The sequence below is a fragment of the Nerophis lumbriciformis genome, linkage group LG01 (genome assembly GCF_033978685.3).
Source record: "Nerophis lumbriciformis linkage group LG01, RoL_Nlum_v2.1, whole genome shotgun sequence".
Taxonomy (NCBI): domain Eukaryota; kingdom Metazoa; phylum Chordata; class Actinopteri; order Syngnathiformes; family Syngnathidae; genus Nerophis; species Nerophis lumbriciformis.
The window spans coordinates 66,868,935-66,895,462 of NC_084548.2; the positions used below are offsets into that span (position 1 = coordinate 66,868,935).

Here is a 26,528-nt window from a genome sequence, read left to right on the forward strand (position 1 = left end):
TTCAGAAGGAGCTGCACATGGACTTCATTTATAAGTAAAGGTATGACCATACTAAAGTTTTTTTTATTAAATGTGCTTTTCATGATGGTATCCTTACATCACACTCAAATTTATAAGCGCAGGCCTAAATTTACCGCATGTCTTTGGTAAGCGCCGGAGTGAGAAGAGGTTTTAAAATAATTAGCGCATGCTTACATTTACCGCATGCCTTTGGTAAGCGCCGGAGTGAGAAGAGGTTTTAAATTAATTACCGCCCCGGCGCTAATTCAAGGAAATACGGTAGCCCTAAATCACAAGTGTCTTAAAGGGCTGCACAAGCCAGAACGACATCCTCGGCTCAGATCCGACATGAGGGCAAGGAAAAACTCAACCCAATGGGCTACAATGAGAAGCCTTGGAGGGGAACGCAGATGTGGGGACCCTAGGAATGATGTTCGAAATCGGTTCTCCCGGTTGTTCGATAAGAAAAGAACCGATTCCATGGACTCAAATCCCTTTTTGAGAACCGGTTCCCGTTATCGAGGCTACTATAGTAAAGAAAAAGGGTTTGTTCTTTATTCGAATCCCTGGGAACGAATCCCTTCCCACGTACAGGAAATGCCCTGTTGGACCTGCAATGTTATGCCCATTTGATTGTAGACTCTTACTGACACCTTGTGGCGATATGAAAATACTACGTTATTAGTTTGGGCACTTCCGGATTGAGACAATTGAGAAGTAGACAAGTTGTGTTAGCTCTTACAAGCCTTGGAAAAGATAAGTCTGTAAGTAAACTGTTTAACTTGTTTATGTAACTCAATATTAAGGTGGAAAGTGGTTAAGTTTGATACTAAGATGTTTATTGAAAAATGATTTTTGTGCACTGTTTCAATGGATGTTTTGAGGACTTAAAATGGCTGCCAGTCGTGTATTTCCACCATCGAAATAGTTTCAACACTCAGAAGTATTTGTTTGATGATAGTACTGTTTATTTGTGTGAAGCTAATATTTACATATTGTGTATTACATTTCAGTATGTTAATTGAATCACATATCTTATACATTTGTCATTGTGTGTATTTCAGTTACAAAATATAAAAATAACAGTCCAGTGCAAGACAAGAGTAAAGATAGGAAAAGACAAAGCAAGATCAACAACAATAAAGAGCCTAAATGGATTAATCTGCTTTGGATTGTTTGTTAGCTGTCTGCCAAGCTGTATAACCTCAACACGTATAGTGAGGGCAGAACAGGCAATATGCAATTATTGCCAGGCTTCGCTCTCATGTAAGGGGGGAAGAATTGTTGATTGATGACTGTGGTGTTCTTAGTGTCATAGTGTGTGTAGTTAGTATGTTCCAATAGCAGCAGAAGTGCACTTTTTGGAGAGCTGTATTATTTTCAGTTTTGTGCCCAAGGGACTTATTTTATTTAACACTATATTATTATTTATACACCTATAGTGATCACAGAGACAGGTTGTTTTTGTGTTACTGTATATATTTGTTTTTCTGAAAAATCCTACCTAATATACTTTGGGTAACAACAGTCAATATATATATATATATTTTAGGGGAGTAACAGTCAATATTTATTTATTTATTTATTTATTTATTTTTTCTTATAAAATAAAAGTGAGCTTTTGTTAAACCAAATATTGTGTTTTTTTCCATATACAACCACCTATCTGGATTCGATGAGAGGATCGGTAAGGAATCGGTTCGATGAGAGGATTCGATAATGGACTCGAACTCGATAATTTCTTATCAAACATCATCCCTCGGGGACCCTCCCTGGGCGACCGGTGCAATGTTTATTAATTAATCCATCCATCCATTTCCTACCGCAAATGGATGGATGGAGTGTGACCATTCACACTCACATTCACACACTAGGGCCAATTTAGTGTCGCCAATCAACCTATCCCCAGGTGCATGTCTTTGGGGGTGGGAGGAAGCCGGAGTACTTCAATATATCCAATTTTTTTTTTTTTTACACTGTATCGAAATAAATATTTACCAATTGATTTTTATATTTATTTATCAGTTTGTTATATTATATATACCGTATATTAGGGATGTCCCGATCCAGGTTTTTGCACTTCCGATCCGATACCGATATTGTTTTTGCATTTCCGATCCGATACCGATACTGACCGATACTGGCCTATCCGAGCATGTATTAAAGTTTAAAGTTATTTAGCCTACTTAGTTGTCAGAATCATGTTGAAAAGGGTTTTAGTACTCTTGATAACAACTAGCCAGCTGAATTAGGGGAGTTTGAATAATACAAAATGGTTGGTAACAAGAAACTGACCTGTTTATTCAAGGATAAACACAAAATAGACAAAATTATACATGACAAACAGAAATGGCATCATTGAAACTAGGGCTGGGCGATATGGCCTTTTTTAATATTGCGATATTTTAAGGCCATATTGCGATACACAATATATATCTCGATATTTTGCCTTAGCCTTGAATGAACACTTGATGCATATAATCACAGCAGTATGATGATTCTATGTGTTTTGATTGATTGATTGAGACTTTTATTAGTAGGTTGCACAGTGAAGTACATATTCCGTACAATTGACCACTAAATGGTAACACCCCAATAAGTTTTTCAACTTGTTTAAGTCGGGGTCCACTTAAATTGATTCATGATACAGATATATACTATCAGATATATACTATCATCATAATACAGTCATCACACAAGATAATCACATTGAATTATTTACATTATTTATAATCCAGGGTGTGGAGGGGGGCGCCGGATGTAAGTGTCAAAAAGACAGCCAAAAGAGTTTGATATGAGAATAAATATAAAGTTAAAATATAGGGTAGAAATGCACCCATTTGAGATAAGCGTCTCGACAGACGTCACAATATTTGAACAATGATGACGAAAACTGTTGTCTCTGTCGTGTCCGTGTGTCGAAAATTGTTATGCGCTTATTTTTTTATTTGATTTTGTGTGTGGCATAGATTTGCCGTGCGCAGAGGACGCTTGAGCAGGCGCGCACCTTAGCGGCTGCGCTAGCATCACAGCTAAGGTTAGCCATGCCACTACCTCGCTCTCTGCTGGGAGAGGACGTATACGTATGTGACGTATGACGTGACAGTATGTGACGTATGACGTGACAGTATGTGACGTGTGTAAGAAGGTGCGCTCGCTGTCTGTGAGAGGGAGACGCAGGAAAGAGTGAGAAGAGCCTGTCGTGTAATGCCAGCAGCTAAAAGCAACTGCGTGAGAATTGTGGATGTGTTGAAGGTGTGCTGGAAAATGCGGAACGGAAATTACGGAGCAGCAGAAAAGTGCAATGTATTATTTAAATAGGTGCGTTAGAAAACACGGACCGGAGTTTTTTTTTAAACTGGATCTGGATCGGCATTTTCCCATGCCTTGCCGATACGCAATTTTTGGCAAATATCGGCAGCCGATCCGATCCAAATATCGGATCGGGACATCCCTAATATATATATATATAAATTACATTTTCATTTACTTAGTTTATTACTGGATTGTATTTAAAAAGAAGCTTGTTACATTTGTTTTAAATATTTTTAGAAAATGTTTCAGTACTAACTTACAGTATTTAAGTAAAAGTTTGTTATAGTTCAAATATTCATAATACCGTATTTTTCGGAGTACAAGTCGTTCCGGAGTATAAGTCGCACCGGCCGAAAATGCATAATAAAAAAGAAAAAAAACACATATAAGTCGCACTGGAGTATAAGTCGCATTTTTTGGGGAAATTTATTTGATAAAAGCCAACACCAAGAATAGACATTTGAAAGGCAATTTAAAATAAATAAAGAATAGTGAACAACAGGCTGAATAAGTGTACGTTATATGACGCATAAATAACCAACTGAAACCGTGCCTGGTATCTTAACGTAACATATTATGGTAAGAGTCATTCAAATAACTATAACATATAGAACATGCTATACGTTTACCAAACAATCTGTCACTCCTAATCGCTAAATCCCATGAAATCTTATACGTTAGTCTCTTACATGAATGAGATAAATAATATTATTTGATATTTTTCGGTAATGTGTTAATAATTTCACACATAAGTCGCTCCTGAGTATAAGTCGCACCCCTGGCCAAACTATGAAAAAAATTGCGACTTATAGTCCGAAAAATACGGTATTACTATAATATATATATTTTACAAAAACATTTACGCGATATGAAACTATTACTCACTATTATTGTATGTAATTAGAAGTTTATTATATTTTATTTATTAAATATTACTATTATACGTTTTTAGAAAAAAATTGTAGGCTATATTAAACTTTTAGTTACTAATTTATTAATAATTTGATTTAAGGGAGAAGTCCAGCCCACCGTGTCCTTAGCTTTCTAGAAATGTGGCGGTAACGTCTATTACTGTGCGCGTAACGTTTCATTTAACTAGAAAATGAATCATTAATCATTCAGACTTTACTTCAATCAATAATAGAGCAGCATCTCCTCATCCGCCAGAAATGTGTCCCGTGAAAAACCGTCCAACCGGAACTTTCTAATAACTAAAGTTCCTTGGGTGATTAATATAAACTCACTACACCGGTATGTTTTAGCGCTTTTATGGCGAGTTTACTGACAGATATAAGTAATAACTTTACACTACTTTATATTAGAAATGGCATATATGTCCCATAACAAGAAGATTATCGACTACGGTGTCAGCACAGACTACAAAGGCGGAAGCGCGCCATTTTTCAGGATTTAGGAAGATCCCAAATACAGATCAGCAGGTACCAGAAGGTAAAAAAAGTCACTTTTGCATAATGTTGCGAAACAAAACGCCATATAATATGTCTTACCTTATACACACGCCATAATAATACTAGTATGTTGAAGCACAGTACAATCCATCAAGCAGTGCGGCTTTATAGCTTAACAAAGTCGTACTAAAACATTTTGATAGATTTTTGAGCGCCGTGTGCAATGTTCTATATTTTCAATGGAACATATAAAATGTTGGTGTTGTTTACTTGAGTCATATTGCCGTCTACACGTATCTCTTATGTGTGACTGCCATCATATTGCAGTCTACACGTATCTCTTATGTTTGACTGCCATCTACTGGTCACACTTATAATTTCACCATGTACCAAATAAAATAGCTTCGAGGTCGGTAAGCAAAATCAGAATTATTCTGTACATTGGGCGCACCAGGTTATAAGGCGCACTGTCAAGTTTTGAGGGAAAAAAAGGATGTGTATATATATATATATATATATATATATATATATATATATATATATATATATATATATATCTATATCAGGCATGTGATTTTTCCGTCTAAAGTCGGAATTCCGTCTTTTTTAATCTCGGGGGAAAAAAATAATTATCTCCCGTTTTTCCGGTTTTTTTTCCGACCCTAAATCAAGATTCGAGACGTAGTTTATATTACGCCGTAGTTGATTGGTCGATATGTTCCTTGTGACCAATCAGGACATCTGTTATGAATGATGACGTTAATAACGTCATCATTCATAATAATCGATCGTCCTGGAAAGGTTTTGTGCACGTGGTGTCATGATAATATTGAATATGGATCACGAGGTTTCAAGGCTTTGGAAGTACATGCGAAACGCCAAAAACATATGAAACAACTTGAAGCAAGGTATGTTCTATTAATGATGTTTTCATGTCTTTAAACACTAAAATATTTTCTTCAAATGGTGCTGTCTTTGTTCATTTTAGCATGTTAAATTGGTGAAAAACCAGGAGCTTCGGGGGGCCTTCGTCCCCCAGACCCCCGGAAATTCTTTCAGTCTTTTTCATTGTGGTCAAATCACATGCCTGATATATATATATATATATATATATATATATATATATATATATATATACTGTAATAATTGACTAAAACAGGATGACAAAACTATTTAAATAAAAAATAAATAAAACAAACTATTAATAATAATTAAAGTACCATTACAAAATTAAAAAAATGTTTTTTAAAATAAATTAAATAAAAAAATAAACATCAAATCGAAATAAGTGTCTGACACAAGAGCGTAAATCAGCATGGTCATCTGTGACTAAGCTGCCAAAGAAGATATATATATATATATATATATATATATATATATATATATATATATATATACACCTTGTTTTAATTGTATATATTATTTTGCCCTCCATGAATGTTGACTTTTAGTCTGACAGATAGGTAAAATTTTTTTAAAATAAATTACATAAAAAAATAAACATCAAATCGAAATAAGTGTCTGACACAAGAGCGTAAATTAGCATGGTCATCTGTGACTAAGCTGCCAAAGAAGATATATATATATATATATATATATATATATATATATATATATATATATATATATATATATATATATACATACATATATATACACCTTGTTTTAATTGTATATATTATCTTGCCCTCCATGAATGTTGACTTTTAGTCTGACAGATAGGTAAACAGCCCTTCAAATTAGAGATGAACAAACTTCCAACTTGAGGTTGTTTATTGATAGTCTCCACAATGAAGTTACAGGAAAGTACATTAACAAATAAACATGAAGTGCACATGCAAAAGCAATGCAACCATATTGAATAAAGACTGGCACTTATGCCGCCAGCTGGATGCTAACATACAATGGACAAATCTATTGACAGGCTAATGAAGATTAGCATCGCAAACGTTGAACACATTAGATTTTAACGGAACAAAATTGACATGAAACAGCAAATGCATTTATACTTACAGACACATTGTCACCAAACTCTGTGGAAATGAATATTGATGCTAACTTTGTACTACTGGGCCAGTGCTCGCTAATTTACAAATGAACTACACCGCCTCCTGTGGCCATTCACGGAATTCCCCTGACGGTACACGATCGATCAGATACTTTTGGTAGATAAATGTTCGCTCTTTTGCAATTATATGAATGTGCTCAAGTCGTTTAACGTCATTACAACACGAGCAACGCCACATTCTGTTATTAGCTGACGACAAGAAGCTCATTTATTTACACTGCTTTATTAAAAAATGATCAACAAGTCCTTACATGAAGACATGCAATTTAAAATATGATTCTAGTGTACACTATAATGTTGTAATTCATTTTGTTCGGATTCAAGTTAGCTTACATAATTGCAATTTTGCTTTGTTTACGGTTTGCAGTAAATAAAGTAAGGTAAGTACGCAAAAGCATGCAATTTCCATTTATGCATCCTCAAACCATTAAACAGGTCGAATTACATAAAGTGAATTTTCTCGCCCTGACAGCCAAGCAGACACACAACAAGTACACACTTGTGAAAACTATGTGGAATTAACTCATACTACTCCTCATGCTAAATGTCAAAGGTGTTCTTTACGAGCACAATAACATGAGAAGATGATGGGAATGTGCTGCCTTGTTACTTTTATTACCGCTTTCAAACACTGCAAGAGTGTGTGTGTGTGCGTCTGTGTGTGTGTGTCATGACCTGTGTAAAGGCTCTCTAATGGGCGAGCAGCACCAAAGCACCTGTAGTCTGAATGGGCTGTGAACTATTTCCCACGGGAAAAGGATGATAAATGTCATGATGGTGATTTGTTTGCAGTTAAAAACAATTTTTAGACACAGCTTTTTATTATGATTATTATGATTATTGACAACATAACCATATTTCTACTGAGCAGCCAGGACAGACATGAGTAGCACTTTTCTTTTTGCCGACTTTTATACCGAATTATCCATTATTCACATTATCAACTGCATGACGGGTATTTTATAACAACATGAATAATACCAATATTAATTATGAATGAATTAAAGCAGGCCTGGGCAATTATTTTGACTCGGGGGGCCAAATTTAGTGTCTGAGGACTGGTATATCTAATAATAATTATTATTATTAATAATAATAACAGATTTTATTTGTAAAAAGCACTTTACATTGAGTAAACAACCTCAAAGTGCTACAGTGTATTAAAAAAAAGAAAAAGAGAATAAAAAATAAAAAAAAATAAAAACTAGAACAGCCAAATAGCTAGAACTAGTATGCATATATCTAAAAAAAAAAAGGCTTTTTAAGCCATTTTTAAAAGCATCCACAGTCTGTGGTGCCCTCAGGTGGTCAGGGAGAGCGTTCCACAGACTGGGAGCGGCGGAGCTGAAAGCCCGGTCTCCCATTGTTTGTAGCTTTGTCCTCGGAGGTTGGAGGAGGTTAGCCTGTCCGGAGCGGAGGTGTCGAGTGGAGGATTAGGGGGTGAGTAGTTCTTTGAGGTAGAGGGGGGCATTTCCATGAAGGCACTGGTGGGTTAAGGGGAGACTTTGGATTCAATCCTGAGTGGAACAGGAAGCCAGTGAAGGGATTTGAGAATTGGTGTGATATGGTCATATTTCCGCACTCTCATCCGGATCCTAGCAGCACTATTCTGTATGTATTGCAGCTTCTGGATGTTCTTGCTGGGGATCTCGACAAGATTTATTTTTAGGAACATTAATACATAAACTCACAATAATGTCTGAAAGAATGCTACAAACGTTATGGAATTAAAAAAAATGTTTTTACTGAATGAGACACCCAGAATGTACATGAAAATAAACAATGTGTGATTTACAATATTAACTATGAACGATAAAACACTGAATATTGACAACATATGAAGGTCACACCCCCACTCGATCGACCTATTTTCCAATAAAGCGAAACGCGACAAAAATGCAACAAACACAGCGAAATATGAACGAGAAGGGTAAAAAAAAAACCCACCTACAATCTGATATATCACTATGCTTTAGAACTTTGTTGTAAAAATCTGAGCTTGCCGCTCTGGAAACACTCTGTGGAAACGAGGCACACTGCTTGGTGCCTCGTCTGAGCTGCTGTGACTTACATTACCATAGTAACTAATTAGATTACCATAGTAACTAGTAGAGATGTCCGATAATGGCTTTTTTGCCGATATCTGATATTCCGATATTGTCCAACTCTTAATTACCGATTCCGATATCAACCGATACCGATATATACAGTCGTGGAACTAACACATTATTATGTCTAATTTTTTTGTGATGCCCCGCTGGATGCATTAAACAATGCAACTTTACCATGAATTGATTAACGTGGACCCCGATTTAAACAAGTTGAAAAACTTATTCGGGTGTTACCATTTAGTGGTCAATTGTACAGAATATGTACTGTACTGTGCAATCTACTAATACAAGTTTCAATCAATCAATCAAAAACAAGGTTTTCCAAAATAAGAGAACAACTTCAACTCCAGTTATGGAAAAAAGTGCCAACATGGCACTGCCATATTTATTTTTGAAGTCACAAAGTGCATTATTTCTTTTAACATGCCTCAAAACAGCAGCTTGGAATTTGGGACATGCTCTCCCTGAGATAATCCTGATACCCACTACAACTATGGGAAATACTATACTTTGATTTTCACAGAGTGCATTATTTGTTTTTTGTTTTTTTAAATGCCTCAAAACAACAGCTACAAAAACAATGAAGGCACACAGCTTCAGTCCAGAGTATACTAGAGCATACTTGCCAACTTTGAGACCCCCGAATTCAGGGGGGGGTTGTAGCGTCCCGGAAGAGTTAGTGCTGCATGGGATTCTGGGTATTTGTTCTCTTGTGTTTATGTTGTGTTACGGTGCGGATGTTCTCCCGAAATGTGTTTGTCATTCTTGTTTGGTGTGGGTTCACAGTGTGGCACATATTTGTAACAGTGTTAAAGTTGTTTATAACCTCAGTGTGACCTGTATGGCTGTTGATCAACTATGCCCTGCATTCAGTTATGTGCGTATAAAAGCCGCATATATTATGTGACTGGGCTGGCACGCTGTCTGTATGGAGGAAAAGCGGACGTGATGACTTATTGTAGAAGATGTTAAAGGCAGTGCCTTTAAGGCACGCCCCCAATAATGCTGTCCGGGAGAATGGTTGCCCTGGGAGATTTTTGGGAGGGGCACTGAAATTCGGGAGTCTCCCGGGAAAATCGTGAGGTTGAAACCAATACCTATAATTTCCGATATTACATTTTAAACCATTTATCCGCCGATAATAGTAACTAGTATAACATGCAAAAGTGCAGATTCCAACCATTGAAATACTTTGTATAGTTCAATACTTACGGTCACTTGAAAACATCACTGCACATCAGTTATACAGCGGAAATTAATAAAAGCAACATAATATAAATGGAAGCTTTTCTATCCATCCATCTATTTTCTACCGCGTATCCCTTTACTCAAGCAAATACATCGATTTAATCAATTACCGGTAATCGTTGCAGCCTTAATTAATATTCTAATGATTTATTTAATTTTTTTATATTTATTATACATACAGTACAGGCCAAAAGTTTGAACACACCTCCTCATTCAATGCGTTTTCTTTATTTTCATGACTATTTACATTGTAGATTGTAGATCAAAACTATGAATGAACACGTGTGGAGTTATGTACTTAACAAAAAGAGGTGAACTAACTGAAAACATGTTTTATATTCTAGTTTCTTCAAAACAGCCACCCTTTGCTCTGATTACCGTATTTTTCGGATTATAAATTGCTCCGGAGTATAAATCGCACCGGCCGAAAATGGATAATAAAGAAGGAAAAAACATATATAAGTCGCACTAGAGTATAAGTCGCATCTTTTGGGGAAATTTATTTGATAAAACCCACACCAAGAATAGACATTTGAAAGGCAATTTAAAATAAATAAAGAATAGTGAACAACAGGCTGAATAAGTGTACGTTATACATACTTGCCAACCTTGAGACCTCCGATTTTGGGAGGTAGGGGGAGGAGGGTGGGCGTGGTCGGGGGTGGGGCGGGGGCGTGGTTAGGGGCGTGGTTAAGAGGGGAGGAGTATATTTACAGCTAGAATTCACCAAGTCAAGTATTTCATATATATATATCTAAGAAATACTTGACTTTCAGTGAATTCTAGCTATATATATATATATATATATATATATATATATATATATATATATATATATATATATATATATATATATATATATATATATATATATATATATATGTATATATAAATAAAATAAATACTTGAATTTCAGTGTTCATTTATTTACACATATACACACACATAACACTCATCTACTCATTGTTGAGTTAAGGGTTGAATTGTCCATCCTTGTTCTATTCTCTGTCACTATTTTTCTAACCATGCTGAACACCCTCTCTGATGATGCATTGATGTGTGGCACGCACAAAAGTGCTTTCATCAAATGCATTAGAGACTGGAATCTTCCATCTCTCCCTAGCATGGCCCAAAACCGGTCAATCTTCGCTTCTTGAGGAAGATCTTCAGTGCCAAGCACTTGGTAGTCCACTACTTCTTCCCGGAGGCTATCCAGGTCCAATCGCAGCTGCGGCTTGGAACTTACAAGCTGTTATGAGAGTAGCGTATGTGTGTGTGTGGCCCTTTAATAGGTGAGCATGTGAGGTGAGTGACGTCAGTGAGTGTGTGGGCGAGAGAAGAGAGGGAGCGGTAGCGTGAGTGCGGGCGGAGACAAGTTTGTTTTGTGTTGGATTGGCTGTGTGCAAGCAATCAATAAAGCAAGATTTGCAACTAATCGCCGGACTCAGGCAGGAAAGGTGCAACAAAGCGTATTTCTTCATCTTACTCGTCGTCGGCGTCGCCATGGCTGTATCTTCCTCGTTCTTCTGCTTCGTCTCCTTGTTGTGTGCGCAGTTGTGCACTGCACTCTCTAAAAGCCGTATATGTTATTGATGTTATAGATAGCAGTATTGTCCTGTTTAAGAGTGTCACAACATTGCTGTTTACGGCAGACAAACTGCTTTATGGTTTGTGTGTTGTTACCGCGCTGGGAGGACGTTAATGAAACTGCCTAACAATAAACCCACATAAGAAACCAAGAACTCGCCCTCCATCATTCTACAGTTTTAACGTGATTGGGCAGGGACACTGTTTATATCGTAGGAAAGCGGACTCAGGTCCGCATGGAGCTGGAGGGGGCGTGGCCTCCAGCTCCGCGTGAATTTCGGGAGATTTTCGGGAGAAAATTTGTCCCGGGAGGTTTTCGGGAGAGGCGCTGAATTTCGGGAGTCTCCCGGAAAATCCGGGAGGGTTGGCAAGTATGACGTTATATGAGGCATAAATAACCAACTGAGAACGTGCCTGGTATGTTAACGTAATATTATGGTAAGAGTCATTCAAATAACTATAACATATAGAACAGTGGTTCTTAACCTGGGTTCGATCGAACCCTAGGGGTTCGGTGGAGCCTCCGCCACGGAGGTAAAGACACATCCGACTTATCGTGTAAATAAAAACTTCTCCCTATCGGCGTATTGTGGATACCCCCAAACAATGTTCCCTCTAATTTTCCATCTGATTTGCAGGTTGTTTGATTGATCGATTGAAACTTTTACTAGCAGATCGCAAAGGAAGAGAATACACAGTACAGTTTACACAGTACAGTACATATTCCGTACAATTGACCACTAAATGGTAACACCCCAATAAGTTTTTCAACGAGTTTAAATCGGGGTCCACGTTAATCAATTCATGGTAATGTGTGTAAGGTGTGTAATTTGTTGTGAGTTCATGCACTGTGTTGGTTTTGTTCTTTGAACAAGGTGATGTTCATGCACGCTTCATTTTATGCACCAGTAAAAAAACATAACTTTTTCTTCCATCCATCCATCCATCTTCTTCCGCTTATCCGAGGTCGGGTCGCGGGGGCAGCAGCTTAAGCAGGGAAGCCCAGACTTCCCTCTCCCCAGCCACTTCATCCAGCTCCTCCCGGGGGACCCCGAGGCGTTCCCAGGCCAGCCGGGAGAGATAGTCTTCCCAGCGTGTCCTGGGTCTTCCCCGTGGCCTCCTACCGGTCGGACGTGCCCGAAACACCTTCCTAGGGAGGCGTTCGGGTGGCATCCTGACCAGATGCCTGAACCACCTCATCTGGCTCCTCTCGATGTGGAGGAGCAGCGGCTTTACTTTGAGCTCCCCCCGAATGACAGAGCTTCTCACCCTATCTCTAAGGGAGAGCCCCGCCACTCGGCAGAGGAAACCCATTTCGGCCGCTTGTACCCGTGATCTTGTCCTTTCGGTCATGACCCAAAGCTCATGACCATAGGTGAGGATGGGAACGTAGATCGACCGGTAAATCGAGAGCTTTGCCTTCCGGCTCAACTCCTTCTTCACCACAACGGATCGATACAGCGTCCGCATTACTGAAGACGCCGCACCGATCCGCCTGTCGATCTCACGATCCACTCTTCCCCCACTCGTGAACAAGACTCCGAGATACTTGAACTCCTCCACTTGGGGCAAGATCTCCTCCCCAACCCGGAGATGGCACTCCACCCTTTTCCGGGAGAGAACCATGGACTCGGACTTGGAGGTGCTGATTCCCATCCCAGTCGCTTCACACTCGGCTGCGAACCGATCAAGTGAGAGCTGAAGATCTTGGCCGGAGGAAGCCATCAGGACCACATCATCTGCAAAAAGCAGTGACCTAATCCTGCAGCCACCAAACCAGATCCCCTCAACGCCCTGACTGCGCCTAGAAATTCTGTCCATAAAGGTTATGAACAGAATCGGTGACAAAGGGCAGCCTTGGCGGAGTCCAACCCTCACTGGAAACGTGTCCGACTTACTGCCGGCAATGCGGACCAAGCTCTGGCACTGATCATACAGGGAGCGAACTGCCACAATAAGACAGTCCGTTACCCCATACTCTCTGAGCACTCCCCACAGGACTTCCCGGGGTACACGGTCGAATGCCTTCTCCAAGTCCACAAAGCACATGTAGACTGGTTGGACAAACTCCCATGCACCCTCAAGGACCCTGCAGAGAGTATAGAACTGGTCCACAGTTCCACGACCAGGACGAAAACCACACTGTTCCTCCTGAATCCGAGGTTCGACTATCCGGCGTAGCCTCCTCTCCAGTACACCTGAATAGACCTTACCGGGAAGGCTGAGGAGTGTGATCCCACGATAGTTGGAACACACCCTCCGGTTCCTCTTCTTAAAGAGAGGAACCACCTTGAATTTGAAAAAAAACAACATTTTATTTTTCACTAAAGAAGGGTTCGATGAATGCACATATGAAACTGGTGGGGTTCGGTACCTCCAACAAGGCTAAGAACCACTGATATAGAACATGCTATACGTTCACCAAACAATCTGTCACTCCTAATCGCTAAATCCCATGAAATCTTCTTCCTCTGTGTCGCTTCTAAACAACTCTGCCAACTCCAAAGGTAGACAATGCGCCGCTTCCTCTTCTATCTTATTTGATATTTTACGGTAATGTGTTAATAGTTTCACACATAAATCGCTCCAGAGTATAAATCGCATCCCCGGCCAAAGTATGAAAAAAAACTGCGATTTATAATCCAAAAAATACGGTACTGCTTTGCACACTCTTGGCATTCTCTCCATGAGCTTCAAGAGCTAGTCACCTGAAATGGTTTTCCAACAGTCTTGAAGGAGTTCCCAGAGGTGTTTAGCACTTGTTGGCCGCTTTGCCTAATCAGAGCAAAAGGTGGCTATTTTGAAGAAACTAGAACATAAAACATGTTTTCAGTTATTTCACCTTTTTTGTTAAGTACATAACTCTACATGTGTTCATACATAGTTTTGATGCCTTCAGTGACAATCTACAAGGTAAATAGTCATGAAAATAAAGAAAACACATTGAATGAGAAGGTGTGTCCACACTTTTGGCCCGTACTGTATATACAGTATATATTTATGATAAACCCATTGTGTGTGAACAACCTACATAGAGTAAATGTTTTTTTTGGTATGATTTCAGGTCTCATTATGTCCCCTCATCTCCCATCATCATTTCACCGGATCATGTTCCATTTCCTGTGCGCCGTCCTGCTGCTGTCAGCACAAGTTCATGGCCAAGGTAGAGTCTGTCAAACACGGCATCATGACGAGGTCATTGGGCTGACTCAGCACGCTGCGAGGACGAATGGACAAGACGTCTGACTTGGGATCAGAACTTTGAGGTCATTTGTGGTCAACTCTCAGGCTTTCCTGAAGTATCTTAGGCTAACTTTCAGAAATTATTATGGTCTGACTGACAGTTGTAAGAGCTTCAGGCTGCATTTTTAAGATGTGTAGCGAAGCGTGCATTATCTTGTTTTTACAAAGCTGAAACGGTAGGTGTATACATGGACAGGTTCATCTAGCTCGGGGCAAAGTACAAACCCTGTTTCCATATGAGTTGGGATATTGTGTTAGATATAAATATAAACGGAATACAATGATTTGCAAATCCTTTTCAACCCATATTCAGTTGAATATGCTACAAAGACAACATACTTGATGTTCAAACTGATAAACATTTCTTTTTTTGCAAATAATCATTAACTTTAGAATTTGATGCCAGCAACACGTGACAAAGAAGTTGGGAAAGGTGGCAATAAATACTGATAAAGTTGAGGAATGCTCATCAAACACTTATTTGGAACATCCCACAGGTGAACAGGCAAATTGGGAACAGGTGGGTGCCATGATTGGGTATAAAAGTAGATTCCATGAAATGCTCAGTCATTCACAAACAAGGATGGGGCGAGGGTCACCACTTTGTCAACAAATGCGTGAGCAAATTGTTGAACAGTTTAAGAAAAACCTTTCTCAACCAGCTATTGCAAGGAATTTAGGGATTTCACCATCTACGGTCTGTAATATCATCAAAGGGTTCAGAGAATCTGGAGAAATCACTGCACCTAAGTAGCTTAGCCCGTGACCTTCGATCCCTCAGGCTGTACTGCATCAACAAGCAACATCAGTGTGTAAGGGATATCACCACATGGGCTCAGGAACACTTCAGAAACCCACTGTCAGTAACTACAGTTGGTTGCTACATCTGTAAGTGCAAGTTAAAACTCTCCCATGCAAGGCGAAAACCGTTTATCAACAACACCCAGAAACGCCGTCGGCTTCGCTGGGCCTGAGCTCATCTAAGAAGGACTGATACAAAGTGGAAAAGTGTTCTGTGGTCTGACGAGTCCACATTTCAAATTGTTTTTGGAAACTGTGGACGTCGTGTCCTTCGGACCAAAGAGGAAAAGCCAGCATCTGTGATGGTATGGGGGTGTATTAGTGCTCAAGAAATAGGTAACTTACACATCTGTGAAGGCGCCATTAATTCTGAAAGGTACATAGAGGTTTTGGAGCAACATATGTTGCCATCCAAGCAACGCTACCATGGACGCCCCTGCTTATTTCAGCAAGACAATGCCAAGCCACGTGTTACATCAACGTGGCTTCATAGTAAAAGAGTGCGGGTACTAGACTGGCCTGCCTGTAGTCCAGACCTGTCTCCCATTGAAAATGTGTGGCGCATTATGAAGCCTAAAATACCACAACGGAGACCCCCGGACTGTTGAACAACTTAAGCTGTACATCAAGCAAGAATGGGAAAGAAATCCACCTGAGAAGCTTAAAAAATGTGTCTCCTCAGTTCCCAAACGTTTGCTGAGTGTTGTTAAAAGGAAAGGCCATGTAACACAGTGGTGAACATGCCCTTTCCCAACTACTTTGGCACGTGTTGCAGCCAAGAAATTCAAAGTTAATTATTATTTGCAAAAAAAATAAATAAAGTTTATGAGTTTGAACATCAAATTAGTTGTCTTTGTAGTGCATTCAATTGAATATGGATTGAAAAGGATTTGCAAATCATTGTATTCCGTTTATATTTACATCTAACACAATTTCCCAACTCATATGGAAACGGGGTTTGTATGAGAAAGTACAGTAGTACCTTAACTGAAGAGTCCCCCAACTTAAGAGTGTTTTGAGACAAGAGTGGTCTGTTATGCTTTAAGTTGCCAGCAAACATTTGAGTGACAAGCATCTGGTCGTACTCTCTAGCATAATATTTTATGGCTAGGAATCAACATTATTTTTCCAAGCATTGGAAGGAAGAAAGTAAGTGTGAGGGACAGTGCTGAGAAGTGGATGATATTCATTGAATCAAAGAAAGAAACCCTCAAAAACCTGAGCAATTTGAGCATATCATCAGCAGAATGAGTCGATAACGCCAGCCAAGGACGTTAAAATCATATCCAAATGGCTGACATTTATCCATAAAAATATGGAAAAGCTGCTGCTGCTGGCGTGTTTGACGGAGAAGCATATGGAAGGAGAATGCCGTACATTATAATTACATTACTTCATAAAACTACTGTAGTTGTTAGTAGTACATTCTTTTGTATTGCTATTGTACAACATGTCTTATCTCAAAGTTTGCTTTTTTTTTCTTAAAATACATGTTACATGTTACTGTTTTGGGGGGCCAAGCACCATCCATCCATCCATTTTCTACCGCTTGTCCCTTTCGGGGTCGCGGGGGGAGCTGGAGCCTACCTCAGCTGCATTCGGGCCAATTAAATTGATTGCAGTTCATCTCAATGAAGGGCATTGATTTCAGTTACAAGTGTTTTGAGTTAAGAGCTCCATCACTCAACCAATATAAGCCCGTAAGTTAAGGTACTACTGTTTTGGTACACATGGTATAGTATCCATGTACAGTAAGGAGTATCCATGGTATAGTATCTATTAGAGATGCGCGGATAGGCAATTATTTCATCCGCAACCGCATCACAAAAGTCGTCAACCATCCGCCATCCACCCGAACTAACATTTAATCAAAACCGCACCCGCCCGCCATCCGCCCGTTGTTATATATCTAATATAGACGATGCAAGGCATTAGTGAGGTTATAAAGCTTTTGCCTGTTAAAGAAAGGAGACTGATCCAATGCAGCAGAGACATTCAATGCGTGCCACGCTGTCACGGCGCAGACGCACACCAGTGCGCAATCATCTGGGAGCCGCACTGAGCGCACCTCCAAGCGCGCTCGCGCCACTCAAACTGCTGCAGGCAGCTGCGTTCACACATGCATCTGTAAGCCTTGTTTTAACATCCTGTGGCACTCTTCTGGGATCACGGCGGACGAAACTGCTCATGCTCAGGGTGTTTGTGGAGGTTCGGGGTTTTGCACAAATGTGATGCACCATGTTAGATGTCCCGGTTTTGTGACTGTCGTAGACATAAACAGCGTCGCAGCTCTTGCAAATCACGTAGCCAGCATTACTATCATCCTGATTTACAACCTCATAAAAACGAGTCCACGCTGAACTTTTCTGGACTTTTTTTCCCCTGGTCTTTAGTATTCCCTTTTTTAGTTTGTCGCGTACCACGTTTGCTGCCGGCGTTGCCATCTCTTTTTTTTTTTCTTCTTCTGTTGTGGCGTGCTGCAGGTGCCTGCTCGTTTTTCGTATGTGGGTAACAACATTTAACTATGTATATATATTTCCGAATTGGTTTAACTGCCACCCGCCTGAATGTATTTAAAATCTAATTTTTTTTTCATTTCAACCGCCCGACCCGACCCGCGGATATAATCTAATTTTTTTTTATTTCAACCGCCCAACCCGCGGATAATCCGCGGATAATCCGCGGACTCCGCGGTTGTGTCCGCAAACCGCGCATCTCTAGTATCTATATACTGTGGTATCTATATGTAGTATGTAAGATAGAGTATCCATGGTATAGTATCCACGTACTATGGTATCTATATGTAGTATTTATGATAGAGTATCCATGGTATAGTATCCACAGAAGTACCAAGAACATGCTGACTCTTCCCTGCTCTTCTTTGTCCCGCCATGCTCCATCCATGACCCGTCCACATGTTACACACAAAACACGGACACACAGGAACTCTGTCACGCCCTTTGACCTCTCAGGCCCCAGCGAGCATCCTCTTCCTGTGTCTTGAGGGGACGGGAGGACAGGGCGTGCTTTGACGGATGGAAGGCAGCTGTGGGGAAAGAGGGTGGGGAAAGCAGCAAGATGAAAGATGCTGCTTGTTGGGGAAAGTCCTGCTCGGAAATCATGCAAATGTGGAAACAAAGACATGGATTTGAGGCGGAGAAAAGCTTCTGAAGTTTATTCCTGTTGCTTAACCGCACTCGCAGCACCTTCTAATGGGACGTCTGTCTTCTTTATGTCTGGGTCCAGGTCGTCTTAAGCTGTCGGTGCTGTCTGAAGACAGACTGCAGATGAAATGGAAGGAGGCCGACAGTCCCGTTCAGGCCTACAAAGTCCGAGTAAGACCCATCTCAGGTCAGATCCATGGATTTCTTTATTTATATATATATATATATTTATTTATTCACTTGATAGGGAAATCATAATACAGGTACTAAGAAACACAGACAACCCCCCACCCGCCAAAAAAATAAATACATTTCCTACATATCCTCTTCACCACAAGCAGATAGAAAATTAAATAACATACAGAGAAGTGTCACTGAATAAAAACAAAAAAAGGATAAAATGACTTTGAGTTTATTTGGAACATGCAAGCATACAACATGATACATCACAATTTCCAGTTTCTCTTTTCAACATGTTTGAAAAGGAGTAGGAAGAAGCAGAGCTTATTTAATCCTACCCCTTTTCTTTTACATAACAGTTGCTAAAACTTTTGTTCACTTCCTGTTCTCAATTTATTCACAACATACTCCATAAGTAATCACAATAAAAATACATGAATAATACTCGGTGAAGCAAGTTACATTTCATATGGTGGGATGAGTAAGATTATTTTGAAAATGAACGGATGGAAGGATGAAATAAATTGAGAATGTTTATCATGGTTCTTCTGTACTTTGTAAACACTTTAAGTTTGAAGAGTTTCTTGAAGTGGATCATATTAGTACATTGTTTGATTGCTTTGCTTAATCCATTCCATCATTTAATTCCACATACTGATATACTGAAGTGTTGTACGTGCATACAAATGTTTTAAATTACATTTTTCTCTAAGATTATATTTCTCCTCTTTTGTTGAGAAGAATTGTTGTATATTCTTGGGTAGCAGGTTATAGTTTGCTTTGTGTATAATTTTAGCTGTTTGCAAATTCACTATGTCGTGGAATTTCAGTATTTTTGATTCAATAAATAAAGGGTTTGTATTTTCGCTATATCCAACATTATGTATTATTCTAACTGATCTTTTTTGTAACAGCATTAATGAATGAAGTGTACTTTTGTAGTTATTTCCCCATATTTCTACACAATAACTCAGATATGGTAACACTAACGAGCAGTAGAGAATATGAAGTGATTTTTGGTCTAGAACAGGGGTCGGCAACCCGCAGCTCCGGAGCCCATGCGGCTCTTTGATCACTCTGATGCGGCTCAGCTGCATACTTGCCGACCCTCCCGATTTTCCCGGTAGACATCTAGATTTCAGTGCCTCTCGCAGAAAACTCCCGGGATTAATATTGTCCAATTTTCACCCTAACATTAACAATAAGGGCGTGCCATGATGGTACAGCATTTAGTGCCCTCTACAATCTGTACGAACACCGTGCCAGCCCAGCCACCTGTTGTATGCATCTTCTGCTTGCACACGTAAGTGACAGCAAGGCATACTTGGTCAACAGCCGCACAGGTTACACTGACGGTGGCGGTATAAAACAACTTTAACACTCTTACTAATAATAAATAAATGATAAATGGGTTGTACTTGTATAGTGCTTTTCTACCTTCAAGGTACTCAAAGCGCTTTGACACTACTTCCACATTTACCCATTCACACACACATTCACACACTGATGGAGGGATAATGCGCCACACTTTGAACCAAAACCAAACAAGAATGACAAACACATTTCGGGAGAACATCTGCACCTTAACACAACATAAACACAACAGAACAAATACCCATAATCCCATGGGCTACATTATACACCCCTGCTACCACCAAACCCTGCCCCCACCCCACCCCAACCCTGCTCCCCCACACATAACTCTCTCCCCCCCTCCGTGCATCGGTTGAGGTGGGCGGGGTTTGGTAGCGGGGGTGCATAATGTAGCCCGGAAGAGTTAGGGATGCATGGGATTCTGGGTATTTGTTCTGTTGTGTTTATGTTGTGTTACAGTGCGGATGTTTGTCATTCTTGTTTGGTGTGGGTTCACAGTGTGGCTCATTATTAGTAAGAGTGTTAAAGTATTTTATACCGCCACCGTCAGTGTAACCTGTGTGGTTGTTGACCAAGTATGCCTTGCTGTCACTTATGTGAGCAAGCAAAAGCCCCATACAACGTGTGGCTGGGCCGGCACGCTGGTTGTAGTGGGCGCCAAATGCTGTACCATCCGGCACGTTCGAGAGAATAGTTGCCCTGAAATTTGTAGTCTATTGGAAAAATCGGGAGGGTTGACAAGTATGACGCTGACAAGCGCCATTCATATAAAACTTGCGGGCCGCACTAACATTCAATTTTCATATTAAGGTGTGGGCCGCGTGTCTGAGACCCTTGGTTTATACATGCAGTGTTATTTCATTTTAAATTTCAAAAGATTTTTGTGGCTCCCATTGTTTTCTTAAATTTGTGAAACTGGTCAAAATGTCTCTTTGACTGGTAAAGGTTGCCGACCCCTGGTCTAGAACATGTTTTGCTTTATTCATTATTGACGTGTTTCCTGCTACTTTATGTTGTATATTTTTTTACATGAGATTTCCAGTTCAATTTATCATCAATCATTATACCTAGAAATTTGGTTTCATTTACTCTGTTAATTCAATAGAAGGAAGTGGTTTGATTGATTGATTGAGACTTTTATTAGTAGGTTGCACAGTGAAGTACATATTCCGTACAATTGACCACTAAATGGTAACACCCCAATAAGTTTTTCAACTTGTTTAAGTCGGGGTCCACTTAAATTGATTCATGATACAGATATATACTATCATATATACTATCATCATAATACAGTCATCACACAAGATAATCATCAGGGTGTATACATTGAATTATTTACATTATTTACAATTCTGGGTGTGGGTTAAGTTTGGTTGTTATCATCAGTCATCAACAATTGAGAACAGAGAAATGGATATTGAAACAGTGTAGGTCTGACTTGGTAGGATATGTACAGCAAGTAGTGGACATAGAGAGAGAGATCAGAAGGCATAAGAAAAGTATCTGCATTTGATTGTTTACATTTGATTATTAACAATCCGGGGAGGGTGTTAGTTTAGGGTTGAAGTTGCCTGGAGGTGTACTTTTATTGCGGTTTTGAAGGAGGATAGAGATGCCCTTTCTTTTATACCTGTTGGGAGCGCATTCCACATTGATGTGGCATAGAAAGAGAATGAGTTAAGACCTTTGTTAGATCGGAATCTGGGTTTAACGTGGTTAGTGGAGCTCCCCCTGGTGTTGTGGTTATGGCGGTCATTTACGTTAAGGAAGTAGTTTGACATGTACTTCGGTATCAGGGAGGTGTAGCGGATTTTATAGACTAGGCTCAGTGCAAGTTGTTTTACTCTGTCCTCCACCCTGAGCCAGCCCACTTTGGAGAAGTGGGTAGGAGTGAGGTGGGATCTGGGGTGGAGGTCTAGAAGTAATCTGACTAGCTTGTTCTTGGATGTTTGGAGTTTAGATTTGAGGGTTTTGGAGGTGCTAGGGTTCCAGGAGGTGCACGCGTAATCGAAAAAGGGTTGAACGAGAGTTCCCGCTAGAATCCTCATGGTGCTTTTGTTGACCAGAGAGGAGATTCTATAGAGAAATCTTGTTCGTTTGTTGACCTTTCTGATTACCTTGGTTGCCATTTTATCACAGGAAAGATTAGCCTCTAGCGGAAAGGTTCATTGTCAACAGTGAGGGTCACATGTGTCCTACAGTGTCTTTAATTCAGCTATGTAACTAATCATACAGCCCCAGGTCAAGTCAAATTGTTTTGGTGTACCCCTCAGATTATATTTAATTTTCTCTAGATCTAAGAAAAACATGAGGTCCTTAAGCCATAGAGAGGCCTTGGGGGCAAACTGTGATTTCCACTCCAATAAAATCCTTCTACGAGCTAGGAATGATGCAAAGGCGACACTGTCCCTAAAAGTCGGCTGAATTTTTTTGATAGTTTGGTGGAATTCCAAAAGTAGCCAATTCTGCACAAGGCGTCAACTTAAAATTGACTGCATCTGCAAGATGTTTAAAAATATTAATCCAAAAGGCTTTTAGACTGGGATAGGACCAGAACGTGTGTGTCATGTTTGCAGGAGTCAATTGACATTACATGGTTACATGTGTCTGCAATATTAGCGTACATTTTGAAAAGTTTAGAGTTAGTAAAATAGGTGCGATGGACAACCTTAAACTGTATAATATTAAGTTTTGTACAAGATGTGCCATCATTTATTTGTATCCATGCAGATTTCCAGTCATTGTCATCCAAATTCTGCTTCCCAGTTTATTCTAATTTTGTCAAGAGATGTCTCTTTAAGATGGGAAATTAGGATGTAAACATGGACTTATTTTTAATACCTGCCTTTGCCAACACTTTCAGATTTACAGATGCCATGTCCGCAGTAACGCTGGCTCTCGCCATCATAAAACTTTGATTTAGCCATGTAACTAATCAAACAGCCCCAGGTCAAGCCCCCCTACAGACAACGCTTAGAGAAACACGATTGCATTCCTCATATTCATGCAAGCGTCAAAAGAAGTTAACCACAAAATATACTTCACATGACCAATACATAACACGTATGTTAATAATACTAGCTCATACAACATGCATACTTGCCAACCTTGAGACCTCCGATTTCGGGATGTGGGGGGCGCGGCCGGGGGTGTGGCGGGGCGTGGTTGGGGGCGTGGTTAAGAGGGGAGGAGTATATTGACAGCTAGAATTCACCAAGTCAAGTATTTCATGGATAATTGATACTTCAAACTTGCATAAATAAATATTAAGGAATATAACATAACTTGGCTTTTGAAAGCTTCAAAATGTAATGAATAAAATGCTAAAGTTGTTGATAAACAAGCAATTATTTTAATAATTAAATATGGTCATTTTAAATGAATTATTATGATAATTTAAAATTAATTATTTCAAATATGTTTATTTTAATGTATAATTCTATGGCTGGATGTAATAAGGAGTCAGAAAAAATAAAAAATACAATTCATTTTGATGTTTTTAGCAAAATATAGGAAACATGTATTTAGTTTTTTTTTTTTTTAAATTAATAAATATATTTATTTTTAGGTAAGATAAACATAATAATACAATTTATCTCTAGTCTGGATGATTTAGTTCTTGTCACCCTGTTGTCCTCCCATCGTGAAAAAAGGCTGTCCTCACTCAGGTCCGCATGGAGCTGGAGGGGGCGTGGCCTCCAGCTCCGGCTGAAAATCGGGAGATTTTCGGGATAATATTTGTCCCGGGAGGTTTTTGGGAGAGGCGCTGAATTTCGGGAGTCTCCCGGAAAATTCGGGAGGGTTTTCAAGTATGACAACATGTAACTCACGTCTTATAGTAATCCAGCCATGGGTTCAGCCACCTGGTCTTCAGGTATTTGCTTCAACTTGTAGGTAATAACAGGGTCAAAGTGCTGACTCAGCCATCTGTGCGACCTAATGGATAAGTGGTCTGATTTCACATCAGAAGATTTGTGGATTTGAGGGGACCCATGGTATTTTTTTTTTTTACATTGAAACCCCTTCCTACTGGTGTATGAAACATGTTTTGGATAAGCTTTGTGTTGAAATTTTGCGTATATTTTGCTCCACAGGTACTTTTTTTAACCCGCTTTTTGAGTCTGTCTGCAAGCTGGCCGTTTGCGGAGGCGTTCCCAGATTAAACACCCTCTTAAAAAGGATTTAATTAATCTTTTAGAAAATGTACACTTTTTAAATACATATCTTTAAGAATGTTGTCTGTCTATCTGTGTTGGCCCTGCGATGAGGTGGCGACTTGTCCAGAGTGTACACCGCCTTCCGCCCGAATGCAGCTGAGATAGGCTCCAGCGACCCCAAAAGGGACAAGCGGTAGAAAACGGATGGATGGATGGATCTTTAAGTCGTCACAACTTTTTTTTCCAGACATCGTCGAAATTAAACATAAAAACTAGAGATGTCTTATAATGGCTTTTTTGCCGATATTCCGATATTGTACAACTCTTAATTACCGATTCCGATATCAACCGATACCAATATATACAGTTGTGGAATTAACACATTATCGTGCCTAATTTTGTTGTGATGCCTCCCTGGATGCATTAAACCAGTGTTTTTCAACCTTTTTTGAGCAAAGGCACATTTTATGCGTTGAAAAAATCCGGAGGAACACCACCAGCACTAGGGATGTCCCGATCCAGGTTTTTGCACTTCCGATCCGATACCGATATTGTTTTTGCATTTCCGATCCGATACCGATACTGACCGATACTGGCCTATCCGAGCATGTAATAAAGTTTAAAGTTATTTAGCCTACTTAGTTGTCAGAATCATGTTGAAAAGGGTTTTAGTACTCTTCATAACAGCTAGCCAGCTGAATTAGGGGAGTTTGAATAATACACAATGGTTGGTAACAAGAAACTGACCTGTTTATTTAAGGATAAACACAAAATAGACAAAATTATACATGACAAACAGAAATGGCATCATTGAACTAGGGCTGGGCGATATGGCCTTTTTTTAATATTGCGATATTTTAAGGCCATATTGCGACACACAATATATATCTCGATATTTTGCCTTAGCCTTGAATGAATGCATATAATCACAGCAATATGATGATTCTATGTGTTTTGATTGATTGATTGAGACTTTTATTAGTAGGTTGCACAGTGAAGTACATATTCCGTACAATTGACCACTAAATGGTAACACCCCAATAAGTTTTTCAACTTGTTTAAGTCGGGGTCCACTTAAATTGATTCATGATACAGATATATACTATCAGATATATACTATCATCATAATACAGTCATCACACAAGATAATCACATTGAATTATTTACATTATTTATAATCCAGGGTGTGGAGGGGGGCGCCGGATGTAAGTGTCAAAAAGACAGCCAAAAGAGTTTGATGTGAGAATAAATCTAAAGTTAAAATATAGGGTAGAAATGCACCCATTTGCAGGAAATGTAGTCTTGATTTTCAAAATGTTCTTTCAAGGCTTGCATGTGTACATTAAAACATTCTTCTTCATACTGCATTAATATATGCTACTTTTAAACTTTCATGCAGAGAAGGAAATCACAACTAAAAAAAATCACTAATTTTTTCATACGGTGTTGATCTGGAAATGTTTGCCTCTGCATTTTGATGGTGTGGGCGTGTGGCACCGAATGGAGATAAGCGTCTCGACAGACGTCACAATATTTGAACAATGATGACGAAAACGGATTTCTCTGTCGTGTCCGTGTGTCAAAAATTGTTATGCGCTTATTTTTTTATTTGATTTTGTGCGTGGCATATAATTGCTTTGCGCAGAGGACGCTTAAACAGTGCGAAATTGCACAGGCGCGCACCTTAGAGGGAGCGTTGGTCACACGGCTGCGCTAGCATCACAGCTAACGTTAGCCATGCTGCTACCGCTCTGCTCGGGGAGGGCGTATACGTATGTGACGTATGACGTGACAGTATGTGACGTGTGTCGTGACAGTATGTGACGTGTGTAAGAAGGTGCACTTGCTGTCTGTGAGAGGGAGACACAGGA

General features: G+C 39.6%; 1 protein-coding gene across 2 annotated transcripts in view; it reads left to right on the forward strand.

The window, feature by feature from the left end:
- Nucleotides 1-26,528, forward strand: part of LOC133572007 (collagen alpha-1(XX) chain) — a 152,444-nt gene that overhangs the window by 10,549 nt on the left and 115,367 nt on the right. Inside the window, exons 2-4 of one of the 2 annotated variants that reach the window (XM_061924624.1) lie at nt 6-40; nt 14,803-14,901; nt 19,029-19,133. In XM_061924624.1, coding sequence (XP_061780608.1) covers nt 14,811-14,901; nt 19,029-19,133 — 196 coding nt within the window. In that variant the 5' untranslated portion in view covers nt 6-40; nt 14,803-14,810. The remainder of the gene's footprint in view (nt 1-5; nt 41-14,802; nt 14,902-19,028; nt 19,134-26,528) is intronic. The other variant, XM_061924615.1, reaches the window with a different exon arrangement.